The following is a 20,192-nucleotide window of genomic DNA, read 5'->3' as shown; positions in this document are numbered from 1 at the left end:
CCTTTTGAAAGTCTGCCCCTGAGATAGAATTCATGAAGGAAATCTATAACGTCCTGACAGATGAGGTCCCAGAAAGATTGGAAAAACGCCATAGGAAAACCGTCAGGGCCTGGGGACTTATCTCCCCCCATCAAACCAATGGCCATTTTGACCTCTTCTTCAGAAAACAGGGCTTCGAGGAGCAACACATCTGAATCTTCAAGGGAATTAAAAGCAAGGCCGTCGAAATTGGGTCTGATCCAATCTTCCGCGGAGAGGAGGGATTTGAAATGCCGAACTGCGTGCTCCGTAATCTCCTGTCTATCTTCAATATGAATTCCGTCCATAGAAATGGATAAAATGGCTTTGGCTCGAGACCGCATGTTAGCAATGGTATGAAAATACCTGGTATTTCTATCCCCTTCTAATATCCATCTAGTCCTGGATTTGAGTTTCCAGGATATTTCATCCTCGAGGGCCCTGGCAGAGATGGATTGGATGATTTGAATACGCCTAGACAGAACATCTACGGTCAAGGGACCACCTTCTGCCTCAGTATCGATGCGCTGCAACTCAACAAATAAGGCTTCCGTATCGGCTTCCCATTTGCGAAATTCGACTTCCTTCCAATCTTTGATCTTTTCCTTGAGCATTCCGAGTTTACAGAGCAGTCCGTGGCCAGCAAAACCTTCAGCCTAGCAGGTAGACCACCACTCTTCAACTTTCTGATGGAATCCTTTGATCTTGAGCCCTGAAGAATTGAACTTAAAAGGTTTCGACCCCAATTTAAGTCCTCCAGCATCAACATGATAGGGCAATGGTCCGATGTGGCCCTGGGAAGGGCCAGTTGATAAGTAGATGGGAAGGCCTCCAACCAATCTGGAGAAATGAGAAATCGATCCAGCCTCGATTGGATTTGATTTCTACGACCGTTAGAACAGGTGAAACGAGCCCCCAAAAGCGCATGGCCGACAAGCTCTTGAGAATGGATCCAATCAGAGAAAGAGTTCATCGCAGCAGGAGCTCTTCTACTGTGGGAATGTTCCTCAGCAAATCGAACCACATTGAAATCACCTACAAAACAGCAAGGACCCATGAAGGACGGTCTAGCAGTAGACAATTCATCCCAAAAAACCGATCTAAGGGAATCATCATTAGGGCCATAAATTGCCGCAATGAGACCGCAGAAATTAGAGAACTTATCTTGGATGATGATAGACGCCGAAAAGGCCCCTTTGGAAGCTGTCCGGACTTCCCATTTGGAAGATTTCCAAGCAATTAAAATGCCTCCCGACGAACCAAAAGCATCCAGAGACGTCAACTTAGCGTCCTTAGCATTCCATAGAGTAGCCAGAAGGCCATCTTTGAAAGTGGGGACTTTCGTTTCCTGGAGACAGTTAACGTCCGGATCTTTTCTGCTGATAGATTCCTTGATCAGGCACCGTTTCTGCCTCGAACCCACCCCTCTCACATTCCAAGAAATGATTCTCATTGGGGCACCGAACTTCCCCGATTTCCCTTACGCCCTTGCCTCGTGCTGGAGGCAGCTAGCAAACCCGGACTCGGTTGAAGGCTTTGAAGTTCTCTGTTACTGATGGATCTGTGGACTTGTTTACTGGGAGTTCTGGGGGGTTGAGACAGGTCTGCCTCTGTTTTGGATACAATGGAACAAGGCGGTGTAGTCTTCGTCTCTGTCTCCGAAACATAATCCAAGGGACCTTCCAACACGGCCAACCGCGTCCCTGATCCATTTCTTATTTTGGAGAGAATCAAATAATTCGTCTCTACTTATAACAGCGGTGGGAGCAAGATCAATAGGATTATGTTGTTTTTAAGGGTAATTGACGCGCATCTGGAGTGGCTTCGCAGCAATCACGTCGTCAGGAATGGCTTCCTGAAAAAGGGTAATGGGGCCCAGATTAGACCAATCTCGATGTGACTGGAGAGGCGGGGAGAGATGAGAAAGGTTGGGATTCTAAGAAACGACTGTCCAATTCATCTTCTCAGGAGAAATCGCCACCCATGGCTGTAGGGGATTGAGCTCTGGGAAGGAGGGACTGGAATGGATTCGGATGGAAATCAAACTTATGGATAAGGGTAATGGGAGGTGGGAGAGGTAGGGGGCAGGGAAGGTGACTAAGGTAGTGAAAGAAGTATCGGGTTCGTACGTGGGTGAAGGGAGAGATGTAGTAAGGGAGCGACGCGGTCAGATCAAGATCAGACCCGAGACTAGGCCCGATCTCAACAAGGGACAACAAACACGGGTTAAACGTGGGAGCAGCCACGTGTCTATGATTAGAATCCAGGTCGATGTCCATCGCATCCATGTGTCTAAACCCTGACATTTTTTCTACAGCGACGCCCGGGCGTCTCGATGAGTGAGACGTTGAAGGGAGACATGGCAACTGCTGATCGTCCCTTGCTTTAAAAGCGTTCGAACCGTCGCGTCGAGGGCCCATCTGTAGAGGCGCCATAAGTGCGACAGTGCCACATGGCATGTTCTCCAGCACCCACGGCGACTAATCGCTGGAAAAAATGGCTACATTAGGAAGACGCGACGCAGGGCCCACAAAGCTTCTACCACGCATCCCCCCTTCTCTCAGGATGCATGCCTAGTTAATGATGGCAGCACAACTAGCACGGGTCACGCTTGGTGGTTCGCTGGAGCATGCAGGACGAACTCCCTCGGGGACTGACTTCTCCGGTACCGATTCCGGCGGCTGTGGAATAGGTTCCTTAGCTCTCCAGAAATCGCCCCATCTTGGGTATGCGATTCCTGGCTCCTTTTGCACCGGCAGTGACAACAGTCTATCTCCTATCTTGACGGACAGGTGGGAAGGCAAGGGAGAATCCTTCTTCCTCCTCACCCGAGCTCTTATAACCCCCGGTTCCACTCCTAGCTTAGATTTGGAATCAACCTCTAGCAAGGATCCCAAGCTTGAAGTAGCGGAAATGAGGAAATCATCAAACCAACATTCTAGAGGAACGTCCCATATCAGGATCCAAACGTTCTCCATCCCGAACACGGAGAACTCGTCCCACGCCATAACTTTAATAACTGGATCATAAGCATGAAGGTGCCCTGCCATTGTTAACATCTCGTGGTTAAGGCCAGGACATACCTTCACCCATAAATCATTGTAACCAAAAGGTTTGATAACGTAATTGCCAGGGTGGAATCCTGTGCAATCCCTGATTCATTCCTTCACTTGCGAGATCGAAGCTCCTTCGGTTCTTATGACTACTGTATTTGCGAGCTCTGCCCTAGCTTGGTTAAAAGTTCCTGGTTTACTAAAAGCATGCTCTCCTTCTGGTCCTCGATGGCCTCCTCACGAACAGGATAATTCGGCACAGTGACCTCCAGGTCAGCTCTAGGGGGGCATTTAGGTGGTTCTCTAGAGGATGGGTTACCGTGGAGGAGGACGTCTCTGAATGAGTGATCCCCCGACTTCATGGTATCGAAGGTGGCGAGGATGTTAGCCTGCGCTTTAGGATAGTCATTTGTAGAGGGCTTCCGGTTTTGATCTCTGTAGTTGGGCCCAAACCTGGCTCGCTGGACTAATAATGGAACCCCTGCAAATTTCACGCCATGTAGCATTTCCACCGCCCTAGCAAGCTCTGCTTCAGAGCTCATCCGGACGAGGGTGAAGCCTCTATATGAGTCGTACTCCCAGTCTCTTGGCATCACGACATCCATAACCGCCCCTGCACAGCCGAAAATCCTAGAGATGTTGATCGGTAACCATCCGGGTGGGTAGCCTTTAACGAAAAGGGTAGGATAGGAGTTTCTCCTTCTCCCTGCTAGAGTTGAAGCCTTCTGACTGTGTTTCCTGCCTCAAACAACCTTCCACCCAGTGCTACCTGCTTCCTCCTCTAAATTCTCATTCCGATCATCCGGGTTCTAAGCTGTTGTAACACTATCTTTTCGTCTCGCGTTTCTTGTTGAATCTTCTCGTGATGATTCCCCTCTATTCGACGGTTCTCCTCGTAGCATGATCGTCGACGACGGCGGCATCACGATGTCGTCGCCAGCATCACATTGTCGTCTTCGGCAGCATCAATAATTTGATGCAAATTATCATAAAATTTTAATTTGTCGTCTTCGGCAGCATCACAGTTTCTTCTTAATAAAAGGTGGAAATGTTCAAGCAAGGCTCACCTTAAGAAAGTGTGCCTAAAGTTTATTATCTTCTTCAAAAAATCCAAAGTCCTCTTCTCTGATTGTATACGCATGTGTTTTGTTCTTGAAATGAGTGTTGAGGTATTTATAGGTCAGTGGGCCAAATTCTCCTAGCACCTGGAGGCAGGAAATTGTGCCTGGAGGCAGGAAACTCTATGCCTATCTTAACAGTTTATGTGCCATAGGTGTCTCTGCAAGTGGCATAAAGGCCTTTGTTGGTTTTATGCTTCCTCATCGCGACATGATGACATCATCGCTCGATGTAGAGCAATTGGAGCTAAGTTGAGATGTCACAAAGATCTCATTGGATGTGTGCGGACCAATTTTGGGGAAGTACCAAAACATAGGTGTCAACACATGGTACGAAATACCATAAAGATCCTAATCTATGGTCCTTTATTTTTAGACTACCCGAATCATCAATAAGGCTGGGGAGATTTGTGACAGCCTTAGCATACATAAGCATATTAGTCCAGCAATGTCATGGGCCACATATGCTAGAGATAATGAGGAGAACTGGATGTCGGCGCATGACACCATCTAGTGACAAGACCATCTGTGCTAGGCACAAATGCTGCAATAGGTCTACGCTTGGGCGCAAGGAGTTAAGCCAAGTGAAAAGTTGATCTTGAGCTATTGTGCTTGTTGTCCTTGGACAATGGCTGGAGAAAAGTGCTCCACAACTTGGCACAGGTGTTGTAACGAGCCTGCACCTAGGCACAAAACCCTACCCTTGGCAACCCGGCACCTAGTGCCTCGCTCCCTCAGAAGCCTAGCGCTTGGCAGAAGTTTGGCGATAAGGGCTCTCCACTGGCGAGAGACTTCATTGAAATGGCCTATTCCTTAGCGTAAGAACCTAAATATGGCATGTCGGAATAGATGAACTGAGATTGATTTTCACCAGCGCTAGGGTGCCATTTGACGTATGAAGGGCCGTTCAGGGAAAGTGCCAAACTCTATGTCAGCACTCATCAAGTCAACTCAATGCCAATTGTGGTGCCTCAAGATGAGTCACTTACCTAGTCAAATGAATGTTTGTGTGTGCGCACGTGTGCACGCATGCGTATGTGAATAATTTAAAAGAAGCCAATGAGCTTTGAACTCACTACCTTAGCCAAGGAAGCGAAGCTCTGTAGCCACTGAATGTTCACTTGTTTCTTTCAGCCACTTCATTTGTTTAACTAAGCACTATTATTTAAAATATTTGTTGTTCCTCTAAATGTTTGTAGTCTAAATAGTAATTCTGGATTGAGTAAAGACTCAATTGAGCCTTCAAGTTGACACCAACATGGCAGGATGCCTAGCCAAGTCATTGGGTGTTTGAACAATGAACTACACTCCCTCACAAAATTTAGGCAGCAATAGTTAGATGGCACAAAAGAAGAAAATAATTGGAAAATTATACCGTGAAGTTTGCAGCAAATCTGAAATGACCATAAAATGAGTAACTGATGATACAAAGGCATCTTCACTGCCACTAATAAGAGGGCCTCGTCATCTTAGCATGCAGCCTACTTCCTATGATCTCATACAGGTATCTCAACCGCTCCAATACAATACCTGAGAAAGAAAGCACTCAAAGAAATGAAAGGCAGAATCTCAAATTGAAAGGATAACATGCTATTTACTGTAAACAACAAGAAAACATGGCATAGCATGTAGAATTCAAAACAAGAAACATGCTTAAGCCCAGCAGAAACCACTGGCAAAACAGAAACCGATTGGTTATATCTGAAGCCAAGTAAAAAATCAACCATGCCAAACCCAACATAGAAATAGTTCACTCTGAGCTGAAAAATTCCTGTCCTACAAAAAAAAATGCCGATCTACCCCTAAGCAGAAGATTTGATGAATCCTGGAAAACATGTCGCTGTTCCTTGTGACGAGTTTAATTGGCTAAAGAATCCGACACTTGATTACATTCCCAGTAAACATACAAAATGTATGCTCCCATTTCTCGCAAAAGGCCCTGACCTTCAGACAACCAACAAGAAAGATTCCAGGGGACTCTGAGTTCAGTGATAGTATTGGCATATAGACCATAAAAAAGAGTGCAGGAAAACCAAATTTACCCCTATCATTTCTAATGATTCCACCACCGCCACCCATTGCCCATATTACCTGTAGAAGCTCCATCAACATTTAATCTGGCATAACCATGAGGCTGTAACCATTTTGTAACAATAGCTTTCTACACCTGAACATGTTTAATACCCCATTTTTTGAATACAGATCAAAAACTTCTAAGAAAGATATTCAAAAACGATACTGTTGGCCATAATGGCCAATCTTATGGCTGTTAAGATACAGGCCGTCCATTACAGCCCTATAACAGTCAAATTTTCTTTTACAGGAAAATGCATTGGCCCGTTACAGCCATTACAGGACCATTACGGACCTTCTTTTTTTCCAAAACAGGCGTTACAGCCCTATATCACATAACGGATCCCATCATTACCATTATGCGTAACCGTTTTTTAATACCATGCTTCTAAGGGAGTTGCATTATCAGAGCACTATAGCTCCAATGCTCTCAGAGCACCATAGTTACAGTGCTCCTAGTTGCATCGGTTCGCTTGGACAGTCCATTTGCTCAAAATCTGAACTGTCCACTAAGTTGAGAATGCATTTCCTAGGCTATTGTACAAAAATCATACTGATCGGATGATCCAATCCATGTTTAATTTGGCCATATTCTGTACAGCCATCCATTGTTTAAGCCATAGATGGGATAGTTAAAATTGTCCAACATAAGTGACTCTTTAGAATCATAACAATCCATGATATGCCTAACAAATAGATGGATCAAATTGTTGATTGGACAATGTGTAAATTATCTTGATTATCCACTCTAAAGACCATAGATCAAATGATCCATATTCATCAGATTGACATGATGTTTGCATGATAGCCCATGAAATATTCGCGAAACCCAATGAACAGTCTAGATCAATGGATTGCCTAAGCATCCCAATGCAACTAGGAGCACTATAACTTATAGTGCTCTAAGAGCACTAGAGCATCTCTCGTCAGCAAAAGGAACCCTTTCCTGTCTAAATTGTGGAGCCCAAAAAGAGAGAGAGAGAGAGAGAGAGAGAGAGAGAGAAGAAAATTCTACTTATCACCTTTTTTAAACCGATTGGCTCTACCTCCATATTAATCACCATTTTGTTCTTTCCAAATTTCCCAAGTTATCTAGGACAGAATAGCACCAATAATAGAATCATATTGATTCCTGTTCTATTGAACTAACGAAAACCCCAATTATAAAAGCATTGCTTGGAATGCTAAAAACTTTTTAGCTGGGGTGGGGGTGGGGGCAGGGGCGGTTGTATACAGTGAAAAGAGGCCTTTTATGAGCGTTATTGAATTATTTTTTATCAGAAATAGGAACATTCTCTTATTGTGGCTGGGCATATCATGTTCTAGACATAATTTCCACCTCTTGTTTTTAGTGTTTCCTTCTCCATTGTTCTCTTTCTAATAAAGATTAGGATTTTCGCAAATTAGAGCACTGATTTCAAAATCAGCCCCTTACTGGATCAGAGGGCTAATCTTACGTGGGGCATCTAGGATAGATTGGCAGTAGAAAAGATTAATATATCTTGATGTGTAGGTGGATGCAAATCATGCTTAACCTTTAACCTAAGAGAAGTAAAATTCAACTAAGCTCCAACTTAACGAATACAACAAACAAACTAGAAGGAATAGGATTCCCTAAAGAATTTGAAACTGAAAGACCACCCTTCCATTTATAAGCAGGCTAATAGGCAAGCAAGTGGACCAATGACCCAACAATGTGATGACAATGAGGCAATCTCCTCACAGGATCCCTTCCAAGATAGATCCTACATCTACCCTGAAGTTACAATAACCTCCAAAAGATCCCAATGTGATTGCATGCCCTTCCAGTATTCCTTTAAATTGGTGCTCAATTTTGACATAGCATTTAGATGCTTTGATAGGTAACTCAAAAATGGAAGTAGGCTTTTTTTCCCTTCTTTTTCCTTTTCTTTTCCTTTTTCCTTTCTCTTTTCTTACATTGAGGCTTTGGCCTCTTCGTTCTTTGTAATTCTTGGGCTTCTGCCCTTGGTTGGAAATAAGAGATTTTTTTTCTTGCCTGCCAAAAAAAAAAAATTCAAAAATGGAAGTTTATTGAAACAGAATCAAGTGATCAAACACAATCCATGAAAACAAATGAATATAGAATGGTACAAATATATGAAAATCATGGTCTGCAAACCAACACAAACACAACCATGTGATCCAAAACAAGTATATATAAGTCACTCATGTTAGCCTGATCACCAGAAATCAAGCAATAGTTTAGCAAAATCTCAATTTCCACTTAGAAATGATGGAAACAAACAAATCTGAAATGCATTTATATCATGGATATTTCTCATATAACACAACGGGAAAAACAATTATTGCCAATCATAAGACAGATCACCACCTAGAAGCTACACCAAAGATCAAGACGCCAAGAAAAAATTGGGTCGTAGCTTGGGGGTAAATTGGTGCATGTAGTAGCAGAAACGGCTACTAACAGCATGGCTCAATAGTCATTGTCCTAGTGTTGCAATTGCAATAAACGTTGTTCAATTACAAATTGTACAAAATGGAAAGAGGGGAGCCCTTATAATTTCTTACTAATCTGTTTCTGTTCAAAGCAAGGGAGAAAGGGATTGTTGTTGAATGGATATTGAATACATGCTAAAATAGATGAATGTGCCAGAAAAGAAAGGGAAAAAAAAAAAATCCAATAGAAACTACAACAAACAATCATTTTGTTCAAAGAAAATCTATTTTTAAAAGAAATGCTTGTGAAAATCAGCTTTTCATTCAAAATGGAACATACCTAAACTACAGTTGGAGTTTGTCAGCATTTTGAAATCACTTTTGAAGCCTATCTACCCCACTTTCCCAGGTGATGCACACCTCAAATCTTGGCCTCAGTCTGAGAAAGTAAAAGGATATTGACCCCTTCAATTATATTCTGAAAGTGCAGCCAGCATGTTCTACTCTTCCACTAGCCATGGCAGAATATGCAACCAACTTGTTTTCAACTCTGAAATGCAGTGTACACAATGACATAATAGAAGCGATTATAGAGGAAAGATCATTAGCCATCTATCCACTGCTGTAAGTGGCTGACTCATATTAATAGTGTCACCACAAGAGAAATATGAAACAAGTTGATGGCCAAGAGATTGCAGAAATGCAAAGTTGAAGCAGATGCCACAAACTGAAAAGATCCAGCAAAGCTGCCCCCAGTATCTGCCGGGGTCTTATTAACCACATCATTGCTCTTGCAAATTCCTGCTGGTGTCCCTGCCTGCAAAATTACCATAAAAAGTTGGAACTAACAACAACTGTACACATGGGCAACAGTCATACAAGTCAACATACTTGAGCTAGTTCCTCTGACCTCTCCACGGAGAAAACTATGAGGAAAAAGACAGGTATTGCAAAATGCTAAAGCCGATAGTTTGTACAGTACATCTGTGTTGTGTTTTCAGTTTTTACAAGTGTGCCCCAGTTCTTACAAGTATGCTCATGGTTAAGTGATCTAAATCATTGATATGATGGGCCTCACCATAGATGGCTCATGTACCAAAAGTCCCCTAGATTGAAAGATCCTATACATCAAATGTTCGGCAATTTTTGGGTTGAATGCAGGCCATTGCTGTACTTTATTTCTTAACCACCTGTTTGTAGGCCACCAATTGAATGGTTAGGATTTTTAAATCAGGGAGATTATGGTGCAGGACCATCCACAACAGGCCCATAAAATGAACAATTTGGACGCCCAAACCATGGGCACCACTTTACAAAATGAAAACCCACTCATATACAAACTTTTGGCTCAGCATTGTATAATACCTCAAAAAGAAATGAACCGATTATTGGATTCGGTCAGAAAGAACTGCACTAATATGAGCAAAAGGAAAACAGCTTAAGCAGAGAACAGTAAGATGAATAATGAAAATGAACCTGGCAGGCAGTGACGGTACTACATCCACACAATGTTTGGCCATTCATTTTGTCAACGGCATCAAAAACACCCCCTCCGTCGCTTCTCTGCAAATTTGTCCTCCTGTTAGGAAGTTCTCAGTTTTCATTATTACTTGCATATTCATTGTAGAAGTGAAAGATTCAATACCATGTAAAAATTCACGGCCAGAAAGTTGGGCATTTTATTTCCAGCTTCTTTATAACATGCATCAACCATCTCGGCAAGACCAACTGAGTGCTCCTTGCAAGCTTCTTCGGTTTGGGTAGGCATAGTGGGGAAGTAGTTCTCCAGAAACAGAGCCACATTTCTCGACTTGAGTGGCTGTGATTCCTTTCGGTTTGAACACGAGCCTGGTATAATCCCACCGTCTCCAGCTGCCGGCAATTCAAAGTTTTTGAGAACCAAAAAAATACATTTGTTATCTATAAAGTCCAGGATTATAGTGGAAGTAACATAAGATACTGCTTGAGGATGCTTCAGTTCAGAGCAAAAGATCCAGGCATCCATGTACATTAAAACTATCCATAAGCTATGGAACCAAAAGGTGTCGAGACCATTCCACGAAAAATTACATTCATGCAATGGACACCCCCATGTGCCGGTTTAAACTTAGCCTTGATGATGCATCAAAAGGAAATTTGAACAGGGTGGGTGTTGGTGTGTGATTAGGAACCTATCAACGTAGTGACAAAGGCCAGCAGGAATTGCAGAGCTTCCTGGGTCAGTTTTGGAGTCATCACTGGCCTTTTCAAGCATAGTTCAAGGATGGCTAGAATCCTTGTCTATTACCCGAAGATCAAAGGAAATGATTCCATTTATTTTCAGAGAATTGAATCCAATTTGCTCTCTACACCAGTCTTCCAAGTAAGGACAATGGGGGAGTAGCAAGGGGTTAAGAACCCTACTCCAACTGCAAGAATGCGGTCTCTACTCAAGGAGAGGGAAATTCCAAGCACTAGAAAATCAACAAATGGTTGGCTTGGCTCCCAAAGATGAAAGAAAAGGGAAAAAGAAGAACATAGAGTTTGGATGGAGGAGAAGGGGGAGAAGATTTGGGAATGAGGATGTGGCGATTTGATGGCTTGTTTGTCTTCCCGTGGCTTGTATGAAGCTTTGGTCTTCAAAATTATTGTCCTTAGGGCTTTGAATATGAGCTCCTTGAACTGAAGTTGCGGTCGTTCTTAAAGGAGCATCTTGCCATGTGTAGTCTTCTAAGAGAAGAGACGAGGGAAAAGAACAAGTGAATTCCTATACCCCTCAAGTTTGCCAGAGCCTTGGCCCACCACCCCTAATAATAGAGATGTACCCTAGGGGCTTGGGGAAGATGGAATTCCCAAGCTCTTAGCCCCTTGCTCATGTTATCTTGTAGAATTTTTCCAAGTACAGGGACTGGGTTCATAGAGATAGGCCATGAGGACTTTGGAATTCCAAGGCGAAGATCCCTCAAGAGGCCTCTATTTATAGAGAAGAGAGGAGAGGGGTTGTAGAGTTGTAATGATTGACAAGTGGTAGGACCTTGGGTGTTGCCCAATGCATATTTGTGCGTGCGTGCGTGCGTGCGTGCGTGCATGTGTGTGTGTGTGTGTGTGTGGGGGGGGGGGGGAAGGATCTTATGGCTTAGAGAAGGTAGTTTTGAGATTACACTTAGTTAAGGGTTACTTTTGTAAAAAGGTGGTAGATTGGGGTCTAACTAAGACTCCTATGAGTATTTTGGTAAAAACTGGGTGGAAGGGTCAAGGGAAATCAAAATTGAATTTTGGATTTCCATGCAAGGACAAGATGGTAATTTCAATCATTGTTTCCTGCACACAGTCCATCATGCACACCTCTTGGTTTTTCGATTGCAACTTGGTGCTTAGATGTCGGATTTGGGACATGTGTAGCCTGTTTAGAAAGGAACTTGATGGACTAACTAATGGTTTTAGTTTGAGGCAGTGTTTGAAATATCGGTATCGTGTTACGTATCACACCCTTGGGATATAGAAACGTATCGGTTGTCACATGGGATATATCGGTTGTATCATGTAATGTATCGTTGTTGTTGAAAACATGGGGAAACATTGGGAATTAGTCAAATTTTTCAATGAAACTTTAGTGATTGTTATTAAAAATAAAAATAAAAGAAGGTATCAATACACACTTATAAATCAAAACATTACAAAAAACAAGTGCACATAATAGGTTTTTTTTTGTATGAGGTCCTAATCTATGTGTTGTATAACTGAATTAATGCAAATGTATTACTATATTCAAAATCTATTCATATAATTTATAAATGTAAGGTGTGTGAAACACAAGCAATACATTTAAAAGCAAAAGAAGAATCACTAGATCAGGTTACATACATGTTTGATTTTATGTTTGGAAATAAAGATTGAAACTGATTTGCGAGAAATTGAAAAAAATTATTTTTTTTCCAATTTTTCACAACTCGGCCCCTCCAAATCTCAAAATCAAAGCTCCCAAAACATGAAAAATCATGGATTTATAACAATTTGACACTAATTTAACATGATTTATAGAAGAAAAAAAATGATCAAAATTTAAAAATGCTCACCAAATCAAACATGTGAGATATATCCCACTACTTGTGTGTTTCATATCGCACAAGTGGGATACAAGATATATCGTGGGATATATCTGCCGATATCGTCGATACTTCAAATATTGGTTTGAGGATCAAATTCCTAAGGCTTAGGAAGATATGGGGTCCACAATTCGAGTCAAATTCATGCACTACAATGGACAACCAATCACCGTGCCATTTCCGGTCTTTCAATCGCAACTTTGTGCCCGTAGATCGGATCGAACTGAAATTAGGCTCATTGGAAAGAATATTTGATAGGCTACAAGATGTACCTACAAATCACAGGTTTTGGACCTCAGAAACCTAAGAAATTTGGAGATCAAAGTTGACCCAGAATATGGCCTTGGGCACAGAGAAAGTTCCCAATGTGCAAGGACCATCTATGACTCCAAGCATCCTTTGGATTCATCTAAAAAAATGTGTGGGGCCCAGCCTTGGGTTAGGCAGGGTCCCAAATCTTATTGAGTTCACTTTAAGCCCAATTTCTCTGATTTCTAGGGGTTGGGTGAGTTTTTGGGTCATGGCCGAGTTCAGGTTGTGTTTGTGTTGTTGTAGTTGCGCTTGGGCTTGGGCTTGGAGATGGATACTTAGTAAAGTTCTGCAAATCTTTCATTTTCTAGACAATGCAAGACCCTACATCATGATGAATGGGTCAATCAGCCTCAACAATCTGTTGAGTGGGGAGGGGTGTCTACAGAACCACTATGGGAAGTTCATTTATCATTATTACCAGTGCCATCACCAGGATCCAAATCAGCAGCTTGATCAAGATTGCATTCAACTCGTTTCAACTTCAAGATTGTGGGTAGAGGACTACAATTTGCACTCTCAAGCGATCGGATTTGGGAAACCTACTTGCTGTCCTATGAACTAATGATTACAAGGAAGTAAATTAAACCACAAAACATATGGCTAATATGGTTTTTGCATCCTTGAGTTTTCACCATTATAGGGAATGGAAAAAACTACCACAGCCCAAACCCCAAGAAAATCCTATCGGTCGGATCTTAGAGGGAAAATAGTTTGAACTGTGTGAGATCTATAACTTTCACTAGTTTGAAGTAGCTGTTCAATCCAACATAAAGAAAATGGGGAAAAATAATAGGTACTTGTTCAAGAAAAAGTGAAAGAAAAGACTGAATAAGTTTCACTCCAACAAAATAATTACCTGGGACCCAATTGACATTCTTTGTCAGTTGTCACACAGAGTTTGTTAATCTTACGCACGCATATAGCCCAGCACCCCACATATGTCAACATGGTAGGCATCCAAACTGCCCATCAGGCATCAGGTCAGTCCCGCCATGTAGATATCCTACCCAAGAATCACACCAACCCACTCATTAGGTGGGCCACAATGTACGAAACGAATTGGTTTAGCCACCCATTTTTCATTCTGCACTAGGGCCCAAATGATGGATCTTCCGGATATTTGACATTCACACCTCATTGGCACATGTAGGGCAGGTATAGGGGCTGAGCAGTGGGATTGTTAATCTTTATGGCATTTATGACAACATTTATCTATGTACATATCTGTATACTCAACTACCATACCAGTTATTACCAGACAAAGACCATACAAGAGGTATGCACATGTGCAATTGTGTTATGTGAATTGAAAGTTATTCAGTACTTACGCTCATTTTCTACCATGTACCGCCACTGGTAAGCAATGCCTTCATCAGCTTCCTTGGAAGCAATGGAGGTGAAAACAAGTAGACGGTAATTCAGAGCAACCATGTCAGTCACGGTAGGCCAATCTCCATTATTTTCAGGCATTTTGGAGACGGGAAACCAAAACTTGAGTAAGCCTGCATCAGTGAACAGCTTCGTCAACCCTTTCGGAGCATGGACATAATCCTCTATGATAATGGTCACTATCTCTGATGGGTTTTCAGTCAAGAATGCCTCCACTTCCTTCAATGCGTTGATCGCAGGTTCCTAACAAAAGAGAGCACAACTAATATAGTGTGCCAAACCAATAAAGGGGGAGGGAGAGAGAGAGAGAGAGAGAGAGAGAGAGAGAGAGAGAGAATCCATCTTAGACATGATTTTCCTAGATATTCAGAACAGAACAGGATCTCCAATTCCCCATCAGGACGAGATCCAAACAATTAATATAGTGTGCCAAACCAAAAATCACACCGATTTGACAATCGCAACCCTCTGATTGGAGTATATTGAGGATCGGAAATGGAATAAGTCCACTAATATAGTTACTACGATTACCCCACCAATAAGATCTCCAGCATATTGCCTATTCAGAGTACAGAACACTCTAAAAATGTTAACCATACTTCTCATTATTCCATTTCAATTTATTCTCATTTCGCATGCTTCAGTCTTCATTTTCATGTTAGTGGCATTTCATATTTCTGCTACTAGGAGCCTTTGAAAATAAAAAATAAAAATAATTCTCTTCACTAGGTTGGTCACCTTTCTAGAGTTATATTTGGTAAAGGGCTTCATTCACGTGTGTGCCAAACTCTTCTCATCATGGTATGCCAAAATGGTCACGTAACGGCCGACATGCGTTACGGAGCCAAAACGCCTGTTATAGAAAGAAAAACATGTCCCATAATGGTCCCGTAATGGGTCCAAAACAGTTTTTTTTTTCCAAAAAATAAGAAAGAAAGGAAAGAAAAAAAAAAAGGCCATAACGACCGTTACCGTTATGGAACACCTTTCTTCTCACACATGTGATTCAAGAGCAAATTTAGCATTTAGATCATGTTGGGAAGATATATCGTGAATATATATTATGCATAGACTGGAACTTGCATTTTTCTTGCTTTCTCTTCATTGCATGGTGCATGCTTTGCAACTCGAATCATCATTGCTTCTCATTTCCCATGCATAATTCCAATGAAATTTAATGGAAAACCCACATTTCGAAGTTCTCCCCTTTGGTGGTCTATAGATGTATGAGGCCATGTGACTTTGGTAATCTTCCTTCTCCATATCACAAGACTTCAAGAGGAAAAACTCCAGCAACTCTAGAAAACTTAAAGAGAGAGCTTCAGTCCCTTTAAAGGTCATTTTGAAGCCCTTGAAGACTCAAGTAAAAGGCAGCAATCTTAGTGAAGAGGAATGCTATTCAAGCTTGTTTTGATAATCTTGTCTTCTTTCTTCTTCCTTTCCAGTTGTAACTCATGGTTCATTTTCTTAGAGATGAGAGGAAGAATCCACATGTGGTTTTAATATATTCGAGAAAGCATATGATAGGGTACCTAGGGAGTTTCTATGGTGGGTGATGAGGATATAGAGACAAAAGGGCATATGGACCCCACTCCACGAGTGGACCAAATTGATCTCACCACAGAAACTGTGTACTGTGTATTTTACCTTAGTATTATGTTCTAGGTTATTCATGAGGCACTCTATTAAATTTGCATATCGATATATATAAGCGGGATGGCTTTGGGCGGGGCTTCTAATTCAAGCGACAACCTTATTTCTATTCTTCTCTTCGTCCTTCTAATTCAAGAGACGCTATTTTTATTCTCCTCTTATTTATGAACATTGACCAAAGAGCTCATCATCAATGACATCTGACAAAGGAAAGGTGTCCAGGGAGGATATATCGACATCATTAACAAAATCTACAAGGGTGCCTTACAAGAGTTAGAATGCCATGTGATGAGGCTAATGAGTTCCCTTTTATATTGTATCTTCATCAATAGGAATTATGACTTCACATTTTTTCACTTGTTATAGATAAATTAAATGCTAGTTTCCAGGATGAGGCACCTTAGTATATGTATGTTTTCAGACAATGTCATGTTGGTCGATGAGATCAGAGAGGGGCCAAATGCTAAATTGGACTCTTGAGTCAACAGGCTCAAAAAGTAGCAAAACAAAGAGGGAGTATTTGGGATGCAACTACTGTAAGAACAATTATAGGTTCAAGGCTTCAGTAAAAGAAAATTGATCAAGTGCACTCAAAGCACTATAAGTTATAGTGCTCCTAGTTGCACGTGGATAGCCCATCTTGACTGTTCATTAGGCCTAGCACACATTTCATGGGCTATCATACAAAAATCAAACTGATCAGATAATCTAATCCATCCTTAATTTGTTCTTTACTTTTTTATCCATCCACATTTCTACCAATGGATGGGATGTTTAGGATTGTCTGATAGAAGTCACTCTTTACAGCCATACATGATCCATGATGGGACCTAACAAATAGATGGTTCAAATTATTAATTGAACCAATTTTTTGTAAATGATCTTGATCATTCATTTTATAGGTACTGATCAGATGATTAGAATTCTCCAATTATTGTGACTTGTCTATGGTTTCCCATCATATGCGGGCCAAACCTAATGGACAATCTAGATCGAGAAGATTGACTATCTAAGTGTCACCGTTCAATTAGAACCACCATAAGGTTTAGTCTTCTTAGAGCTCTAGATCATTTCTCTTAGTTAAAATCAATAGTAAAGATATTCCTCAAACTGATCTACTTTGTTACCTTCCCTCTATTATTCAAAAAGACGGAGAGATTGATGAGGATGCTTCAAATGGAAATGTAGCTAGGTGGGTGAAGTGGAGAGTATCTAGGGATTGTCATTTGTCCGCTGCATTCCTATGAAAGTTGAGAGAAATGGTTATAAGACGTATTCAAATGGCTATGCTATATTGGCATAGTTTGGGGCAATTAGAATGAGCAGATATTTCGGTGCTGTATGGGCAGAGTATTGGGCAATTAGAAAGCAAAATGAGCAGATATTTAGGGTGCATTTGGTAGCAGTTTCCCTTTCAAAATAGAAGCCATTCTACACTTTAGATAGCTTCTATTTTGTAAGAGAAGCTGCCAAGAAGTAGCTTCTAGTGGTGTTACCAAACACACCCCTGCTGTTCCATAGATGAGGATCTTGAGATGGATGTGTGGGAGGGTTGGAAATATAGAATTAAGAATGAGGTTATCTGAAGCAACAGAGTGGTTGTCCCAATACAAGATAAACGATTGGGGCATATTGAGATGGCTCGGTCATGTGCAATAAAGACCAGAAACAGCTTCGATGAGTAGGGAAACATTGTTTAGGGTCCACCAGCATCAAAAGGGAATAAGGAAGATCTAAAAGAATGGGTGGTGAGAAGGAATATTAAGGTTTGTTCACTTGCCAAGGATAAGGCCTTAAGTAGGACTGATTGGCAAAACAGGATTTGCAAAGCCAAACCCAAATAAGCTGGGACAAGGCTACGACGACAATGACGGCCACAACAATGACGACGACGACAGTGACAATGATGTGCTGATAATGACTAGTTTGTTAGTGAGTGTCAAAATTTTTCTTTTATTTTGCTGACTTCGTTTTCTCTCATTTTGTTTTGTTTTCCTTGCGGTTGACTAAGATTGTTGACGACATAGGAAAATAAATCCCCACTATTTGAGAATCGGTCAGGCATCCGCCATCTTCACATACGAAAATTGATAGTATAGAATTCTCTATAGTCACCTGATGAATAAATCTCTACCTCATGTGCCACGTTCATGGAGATCCTGTGCTGACTATCATATCAATGAGCATAAAGAAGAGGAGAAGTGTATAACACCAAATCCTCTCTTACTAAAAAAACCAAAAACAAAAAACAAAACAAAACAAAAATATAAACTATAACTTACAAAAGCAGTAAAGTTGTAACACTGCCCCTGCATCGAATGGCAGAGCCAAATGTCTTCGTTGAAGTCATACATATCCAGCATCAATCCTCTCACACCATTCTAAAGAAGATGAAACAAATCAGGGGGAAAAAATTCAAACAACATAAAATTAATGACCTTTCTTCGAATGGGCAAAGGATCGAACACAATACCCTCAACTGATTGGTAATCGAATCTTCTTGATTGTAGAAAGTAACTCTGGGGACTCCAGCAAGTGGGGGTGCATCCACAATCGAAAACGAATTATGAGTCACCACCCATGTGTACTTGTTAAAGGGCAACCCCTTAACCTGCACACATCCAGACATAAAAACACCAATACCAAATTGGAGGATGAAAAGGTCTCCTGACAGACAAATTATAGTCTACGAAAGTAAGGCCAGCAGTTCGGTTATCCAGATTGTTGATCTGATGGACCATGTCCCATATGATCTCACCCATGAGGACACCCTAGCTGTTTTCCTTATGTCGATTCTTGCAATTTGTTTTCTTTGTATCTAATATCTATTTGCAGGCCAACAATCAAATGGTTAGGATTCATCTAAATAGGTAACCTTTGGAGCATGACCCATCCACGATGGATCCCATCAGATCAAAGGTCTAGATCACTAAGAAAAGGACGCCGTTGTACGAATTGAAGGCCAAACGACACACACACACACACACAGAGATTACAAGTGAAGTGGGCAGGAAGGCCTGGCCTCTGATGCAGGTAGGCTGAGTAATCCCCGTCGCAGGGCAGTTGCCGCAGAACAGACCCGATGCACAGTCGCCAGCACCCGCGCAGCGGTCAAGAACCTGCACTTGTTTTTTTTTTCCAATCTTCTTTTTAATATCGGAAAGGATTTCATATAATATTTTTCGGGTGTGTTTGGATGCCCAATTAGATTGAACCACAATAATTCAACTGATTAAAGAAAGGAAATGAAGATATTCTGAGATTCATTTAAATTGAGCATCCAAACGGAAGGCAGAGAACGAACCTGACAGTTGGTGATGTAACAGACATTGCAAGTGAAGAAGAAGAGGATGAGAAAATCCCTGTTTCCATTCACATTCACACGCATACTATGCTGCATTTCCTGTCTCGTTTTTTCAACAATGCATGAAGAGAGGGTGCGAATATGTCATGTCAGGGTCTGAGAGGGAGTAAAATGCGGTCGTTTGGCGCCACTTGCTTTTTGTTTTAGCAACTTTGCTTTTTTTCTTTTACTTTTTCTCTTTATAAATTTTTATTTTAAAATTTTTATTTTGTTCCTCTTTTCTTTTGAGTGCTCTTGGGATGTGGGCCCTCCGGGACTGCCAACTGGGTGAAGCTCGCCAAAATTACACTTGGCCTAATTTTAAATCGTTACTGCAATAGGTTGTACTTGGTTTGCAGGGAATTAGACTAAAAGGAAGCGGATTAGCTGTGACCCGGTAACACCATGATGGGTGTTACCCTTACCGTGCGGGGCCCACCTTGATGATTGATGAATGTGTTGTATAACCTTGATGATTGGTGAATGTGTTGTATATTCACGCCGCCCATCCGTTTCTTCAGCTCAAATCTCGTGTATGTGGAATCTAATCTATATGCGGAATAGGCCCACGGATCTGTCTGCGCATAGGACATGGTGATCAGGGGTCGGATAATTTATCTAGCTGAAACGCTGCCATGGAAGCCGGATAAGAATACCAAAATATCTGTAGAGCTTAGGATTTTCCTCTCCTTCACACCCTTTTTGCAAGTCACAAGATGGGACTCGAATT

At 41.6% G+C, this 20,192-nt stretch overlaps 1 protein-coding gene across 3 annotated transcripts; it reads right to left on the bottom strand.

Moving 5' to 3' along the window:
- Positions 1–5,529: 5,529 nt before the first annotated feature.
- Positions 5,530–19,772, bottom strand: LOC131219160 (PI-PLC X domain-containing protein At5g67130-like). 3 transcript variants are annotated; one of them, XM_058214180.1, is made up of 10 exons: positions 19,424–19,767; positions 19,116–19,238; positions 18,593–18,730; positions 18,402–18,500; positions 14,406–14,709; positions 10,326–10,552; positions 10,157–10,243; positions 9,021–9,497; positions 8,201–8,279; positions 5,530–5,719 (listed from the first exon to the last, which is right to left on the bottom strand). In XM_058214180.1, the coding sequence occupies exons 1-8, from the start codon at positions 19,517–19,519 to the stop codon at positions 9,318–9,320; spliced, it is 1,254 nt and encodes a 417-aa protein (XP_058070163.1). In that variant the 5' UTR covers positions 19,520–19,767; the 3' UTR covers positions 5,530–5,719; positions 8,201–8,279; positions 9,021–9,317. The 3 variants fall into 3 exon arrangements, with proteins under 3 accessions (XP_058070163.1, XP_058070162.1, XP_058070164.1); XM_058214179.1 differs by lacking the exon at positions 8,201–8,279; XM_058214181.1 differs by lacking the exons at positions 8,201–8,279; positions 9,021–9,497 and having other exon boundaries at positions 19,424–19,772.
- Positions 19,773–20,192: the final 420 nt, after the last annotated feature.

Source organism: Magnolia sinica, chromosome 11 (assembly GCF_029962835.1).
Source record: "Magnolia sinica isolate HGM2019 chromosome 11, MsV1, whole genome shotgun sequence".
Taxonomy (NCBI): domain Eukaryota; kingdom Viridiplantae; phylum Streptophyta; class Magnoliopsida; order Magnoliales; family Magnoliaceae; genus Magnolia; species Magnolia sinica.
Note: the sequence above shows the minus strand (reverse complement) of the source record. Positions and strands in the feature narration are given on the sequence as shown.

Excerpts from the sequence above, each read along its gene's own strand:
- LOC131219160 (XM_058214180.1), bottom strand. The coding sequence starts at position 19,519 with ATGCAGCATAGTATGCGTGTGAATGTGAATGGAAACAGGGATTTTCTC. Across the intron at positions 10,553-14,405 it reads GTACATGGTAGAAAATGAGC|CTGGAGACGGTGGGATTATA; the intron begins GTAAGTACTGAA and ends AATTGCCGGCAG. Across the intron at positions 9,498-10,156 it reads GTACCGTCACTGCCTGCCAG|GCAGGGACACCAGCAGGAAT; the intron begins GTTCATTTTCAT and ends GTAATTTTGCAG.